Source organism: Sinocyclocheilus anshuiensis, unplaced genomic scaffold, assembly GCF_001515605.1.
Source record: "Sinocyclocheilus anshuiensis isolate Anshui unplaced genomic scaffold, SAMN03320099.WGS_v1.1 scaffold368, whole genome shotgun sequence".
NCBI classification, from domain to species: Eukaryota; Metazoa; Chordata; class Actinopteri; order Cypriniformes; family Cyprinidae; genus Sinocyclocheilus; species Sinocyclocheilus anshuiensis.
The window spans coordinates 63,631-69,935 of NW_015557062.1; the positions used below are offsets into that span (position 1 = coordinate 63,631).

Consider the following 6,305-nt stretch of genomic DNA (forward strand, 5'->3'; position numbering starts at 1 on the left):
TGCTCCCTCAGATTCCAGATTTTCAAATAGTTGTATCTCAGCCAAATATTGTCCTATCCTAACAAACCATACATCAGTGGACAAATCTCAATTTCAAAAAATTAACCCTTATGACTGGTTTTGTGGTCCAGGGTCACATATGTGTGTATGTGTATAAACACGTCACCTTACCATTGTCAACACGTTTTTATTTTAATTTCATATGTTTTAAAAATTCATATGCTTAAAAAAAATGATGGCAATTTTTTTCTGGAGTTGGGTTGTATAAATTGTAAAAAAAATTATTTATTTATTTATTTTAAATCTGTTTTGTTAGAGAAAATGATCATACTTTGCATTACGGTGCCAGTGTTCTTTGTGCGCTTCTCTAAAAAAATGCATAAACATTGATGAAAAATGTGACCAACACATAACTGAAGGGGAAGATAATTACACAAATGTGTGTCGTTATGCTGCATAATTTTAGCTGGCCTGTTGTTAGCTTCAGACGTTATAAAAAAAAAAAAAGATTCAGTATTAACTTATAAAACAACGAGATAAACTATTTCTGTCAAACATGTCAGTCGGGATCAAATTATCTTTAAAACATTTACCTTGAAGGTCGGTGGTACCGTGGCCATTCTGGTGCAGGTAGGACTGTTCAAGAGAGTGTGTGAGTAAACTGGGCTGCAGTGGATTGGCTCCAGGGTTGCACGGAGAGAGCGGCTGCTGTTTGATGTAAGATGCCCCGTTGTTTAGAGAGGCCGGGGACGCTGGAGGCCAGACCGAGGCTGTGCTAGAATACACGGCATGCGGCTCCATCACTCCCCCGCTGGCAAGAAGCGGCGATGCAGAGTTGTCGTGGTGGGGGTATTCACTCCCCGAGGATCCCGTGCAACTGCCCATGTAGGAATGTCCACTATTCGTTGATAGATGGGACATGGAGTGTCCTGCCAAGCCCATTCCTTCCATATTGCTGGCCAAATGTCCATTCATCGTCCCAATCCCACTCTCCAAAGGGAAACTGTTTGGAGGACAAGGCAGGCCCCCGCCGCCCCCTTGAAAGTTATAGGACTCGGGTATGTGATTGAATCCCAGCCCGTTCATCATGCTGTACATGGAAGGTTTGAGCGCCTGACATTTGCGCCTGAATCCCCGCGGCCTCCTGCGGAAAGATCCCTCCTCGAACATGAACTCGCTGGCCGGGTCGATGGTCCAATAGTGACCCTTCCCGGGTCTGCCCAGACCCTTGGGCAGCTTAATAAAGCACTCGTTCAGAGACAGATTGTGACGCACCGAGTTTTTCCAGCCTTGATATGAGCCTCTGAAAAACGGGAAGCGGCTCTGGAGGAACTGGTAAATTTCGCTCAGAGTCAGTCGTTTGGTTGGAGAGCTGTGGATGGCCATGACAATGAGAGCGATGTAAGAGTACGGGGGCTTTTCAGGACGACGGATTCCAGCGGTCGTCTTTTTTGTTTTGGTGCTGGAGGAGGAAGAGGAGGTCTCCATCACAGGCGTCTGTCCGTGCGGTTTCTCCGACATGGGGCTACTGTGTGCAGGGGTCTGCACGCAGGGCTGCTGGACTTCAGCAGTCATTCTTTACGCACACGCGCAAGTCAAAATCCACGAACAAAAAAAAAATCCGATTTTACGCTACTTATATTAATAACCAATTGTACTGCAGAAATGACCCCTCTTTCTCTGCGCACTACTCCTGTGATAGTACTACGCACCATAAAACTGAATAGCTACTTCAGGGAAAAGAGATTCTTTCGGCTTCAGATCCTGTCCTCTTGTTCTTCCTTTAGGAGTTGAGCTTTTACTTATCTGTTTCCATCAGCTCCTCTCAGGCTCTTGAGCATGAGCACGTCAGAGTCACTCAGTGGCCGCCCAGTGTCCCTCCCAGTGTCCCTCCCACTGCCAGCTCTGCTGAGGTGGGCTTCACTGACATCTACACAACTATATCACTATTAAGTAACGCGCGTTTATAGTCTTATTTATTGTAAATAAAATAGCATATTCAGTGCACGTTAGCATAGAGACTTTTGTTTCTTCCGCACAATACAAAATTATTTTAAACCAACAATAAATTCAACTTTTAGTATCGTAACATTACAGGATGATCACCGCGTTTTTGGGGCTTTTTAATAATATCAACGGGATAAAAATGATTAATTCATTAATGTATTTTGTACATTAAATACTTTGAACTTTAAATCATTCTCACACTAATAAATAAAAAGCTGGTTTTAGGGAAGTTCAGATGCTGCAAAATCGCGTTATGCAGTAAGTTATTTTTTTTTTAAAGAAATAACACCACTTTAAAAAGACCATAATCGGTAGAATATTGTTTCTTTTTCCAGATAGACAGGAACACAGACAAGATGTTTACTACAGAATGTAAACACTCTCTCTGAGCTTTTCAAATCAAAAATCAAGCCAAAAGCCTCGGTAGTGCAGCTAATTCACATAGAAAGCCGCATCCGCATTCTGAGTTTTACATATACATTTAAAGAATCCTGGGCTGTGGAAGAATGGAAGTTTTCGGTAACATCGCGTTGATGGAAAGTCGTCTGAAGACTGCAAAATTCCGCTGTATCGCTTCATGAAGGCAAGTTATGTGAACTTGAGCACGAACCTTCCCAGTTGACATACTGCACCTCCTAAGGTTTTTGCTTTGCGACTGACACTGATTTGCCTAATTGTGAACGTTATGGGCAAAATATTAAAATAAATGCGTCATGGGGCATGCAAATGTATATCAGTATGCTGCAGAAATTTTCTTTATTTTTTTTCTTTCTTTCTTTCTTTCTTTCTTTCTTGTCTAATTTAGTTACTGGGTATATGTTTAGTAAATGTTTTTATCTCTGTGCAGCACTCATGCTTTGAGAGTGCAGACTTTATTTATTTATTTAATTAAGATACGACATACATTAATAACGAATTCACCTTGAGTCACATTTATGTTGAGACGTGTGCAGGCTATATAGAAGTTTCAAATGTTACTAATGGAAAAAAAAACGTTTTTACTTCCTTTACTAAGAAATGTCAACATTCAGGAGTATATCTCTGTTATCAGTACCCTTAAGAGTTTGGATGCATATTGATAGAGGTATTGTTTTTAAGGCTTGAAAAGGGCCCCGTATTTTTATCTGCGCTATGGACCACCCAGAATGCGCTCGCCCTCTGCCTTTAATTAAGGTTGATGAGTTCATTTGTTAAGGCCTTTAGTTTTAACATTCCTTTACTACTGTGCCCTGTTCACTCTCACGTTAACTATTCAAATATTAATATCAATAGATAATGCATCCTCAAATGTATACGTAATACGACTCTAGTTGTTTCATGGATTTGCGACCTAAAGCATGGTATAATTCTTCACCTTTGGATGTGCAAACAAATAACATTTGGTTTTCTGCTCGCTCACTTCAAACAACCGAGTTGATCAAAATATATTGCTGAAAACCTGATTTTAGAAAAAAAATAAAAATAAAAAAAAAATAATAATAATAACAACCGTAATTGACTAAGATAGAGGAAATCTATCGACTGAGACGAATCAGTCTATGTTCACATTTTCCATGGCGTCTTCCAATAAAATATATAGGCCTATTTGACAAATTGCGCTCCCGGCCATTTAGAAAGAGGAAAGCCACATTATTCGCCTATGACATAAGTCAGTTTAGCTAAATTAATTATTAGAACACCGGCGTCACTAGCTGTTTGTGTATTGTTAGTTAGTTTAGATAATAGCCTAGTTTTACTTTATTGTAACTCGATCCATTAATGAAAAAAATAAAATAAAATTGGCCCAATTGGGATATACATTATGAATTATGTCTACAAAAAGTTAATGGATCCAACCGCCGTTACACATTTGTAATGAAGCATTGAAATGTGGTTTTATTTATTCAGCCTATATTAATGAGGAAACGACTTAAATTCACATAGCAGGGGGGCTAAATGGCGAAAACATTAATCTATTCTAGTAGAATGGCACATACTTAGATTGTTATAGATCAGTACATACACAAACATCTCTTGAGCGGACTGCCAGTATATGACGGCATTTTTTTGGTTGGGAACAGAGAGCTAATTCTGAATTCGTGGTGAACTCTGAAGGTTCACTTAAAGGCTGGACGTGACTTGTTTAAAAGGAAGCATGACAGACGGATCAGTCAAGGGTTTGCTGTTTGTAGGTCCACAAGTTCACTTTCGCGTGACGCCTCCATAATTGCACTTATCCCGCTATAGTTATTGAAAGTAATATTGTAGTAATCATTGTAGCTGTATATTGTAGAGGCATTGTAGTGCATTTCTTTCTGATGTTTAAAAGAAAGAAAAAAAAAAAAAAGAGAAAAGAAATAGGTTTTTGGAGATTTCTGACAAGATACTTATCTTACAGTTTTTTTCACAGTATACTGTATATGAATTTACGAGAATGCAATGTTTAGCCGTGAAATAACTACATAGGCCTATCATCTATCTATCATCTATCTATCTATCTATCTATCTATCTATCTATCTATCTATCTATCTATCTATCGTTGTTGTTGTTGTTGTTGTTGTTATTATTATTATTATTATTTTCTCCATTATATTCACTTTTGCTTACATGCACTATAAATGAGTCTAGCAGTTTGTTTCATGCATGGCTTCGGTCATACAGCATAGTTTCATACAGCATCTAGATTTGGAGAGGGTGCTCAGTCCCCATTACTTTCACTCTCTTCGTAGGTGGGCGCGTATATTTTTGTTGAAGTGCTGTTTATGTGAATAGGAACACACACAACTTCGATTGCGTTCATTGATTTGAGGCACAGATTTGCGGCTTTAATCAACACAGTCACTGCGGATGGCTTTTTAATTTACTTGGCGAGAACTTGCCAGTGGCCTTCTAGACGAGAAGAAGAGAAGCTAATTGGCGCATTAGAGGCAAACATAGCATTCTAGAGGTTTGAAGCCTGTTTATGTCTGTTTTATTTGGTTTGCTGTAATAATTGAAAAGTAATGGAACTAATTTGATATGTAAAAAAAGTTACTAAGGCAAATAACTGAAGAAGGATAAACTGTTGGCTGCTGTGACATCTCATGGTCCTCTTGTATTAGGCCTAATTATAACATATGGGACGTAGAGTCTGACATTCTTTTTTAACTGTGCGTAACGGGGCTTTGATCAGTGAAATGCTTAAAAGATGAAAAGAGGAGAAGAGCAATATTACTCTGTGTCTAAACGTTAATTGTTTGTGGCGAATATAACATTTTTATATTATAATTGTTAAAATAAATATGCATTTTAAATTTGCAGTTTAAAATTTGTACATGCTTACTAACATCAGTAAATAACAACAATAATAATAATAATAATAATAATAATTTGCTATTTAGTCTAAATAGGCTAAATGCTATCATCAATGATCAAAGAGTCAATAAATCCGTTTCCCATGTAGGGAACTTTAATTTCGGATGTTCTAAGCTTGCTTTCCGAGAGTGAACGATACATTATAGTGCCATCCCATTACAGTGGTGGAAAGAGTACTTAAAAAATATACTCGTAAAAGTACCATTACCTTCCAAAAAATGTAGTGTGAGTAGAGTAAAAGTACTTGTCCAAAAAACTACTTGAGTAAGGGTAAAAGAGTAGCCTATTTAAAAGTACTCATGAGTATTGAGTAGTGAGTACTGAGCTGTGGATCGACCCCCTCATAATAAACGCTGTACACCGCAACTTATACATTTTAAAAACGTTGTACATTCTGTAATTCACATTATATTGTTTGTCATAAAGAATGAAGAATATCTATCATCCAGCAGTTTTAATTTTGACTGCCAGCTCTTTAAAATGCATCAAAACAGCACGGAAACAGTATTCAGTTGAAGAAAAGATGAAAGTTATTCTCAGTACAATCATCCCCATTTAAATCATAAAGTTTGAAAAACTTGAACAGCATGCTGTTGTTGCACATAAAATATTAATGTTTAGAACAGTGCAAATAAAAACACCATTAGAAACTCATAGTTCAGCATCACACACCATGATATGGGTTAAAATGAGAACCCATTTCTCTCCAAAACGGTGCCAGTTTGAGCGTTTTGCATAAAGAAATAAGAATAACTAAACGTGATCATTTATGTTACAATTTTAACATAAATGCACATTGTTCGGTAACGCTTTAGATTACAACCCGCAAAGAACTATGTATGTATACTGAATTTACGGTGTACGTTTCTGTAATTCTAGTGTAGGCCTATCTATAAAGAACATACGTGTAGGTATAAGGGAACAATGTGTTACGTTTGGGTAATAAGGGGGTAACAACTAGTGT

At 37.8% G+C, this 6,305-nt stretch overlaps 1 protein-coding gene across 1 annotated transcript in view; it reads right to left on the reverse strand.

Moving 5' to 3' along the window:
• The window catches only part of LOC107676495 (forkhead box protein F1-like), a 2,990-nt gene extending 1,229 nt beyond the window's left edge, over positions 1 to 1,761 (reverse strand). The window contains exon 1 of the mRNA XM_016471049.1: positions 594 to 1,761. Coding sequence (XP_016326535.1) covers positions 594 to 1,575 — 982 coding nt within the window. The 5' untranslated portion in view covers positions 1,576 to 1,761. The remainder of the gene's footprint in view (positions 1 to 593) is intronic.
• Between the last annotated feature and the right edge of the window lie 4,544 nt (positions 1,762 to 6,305).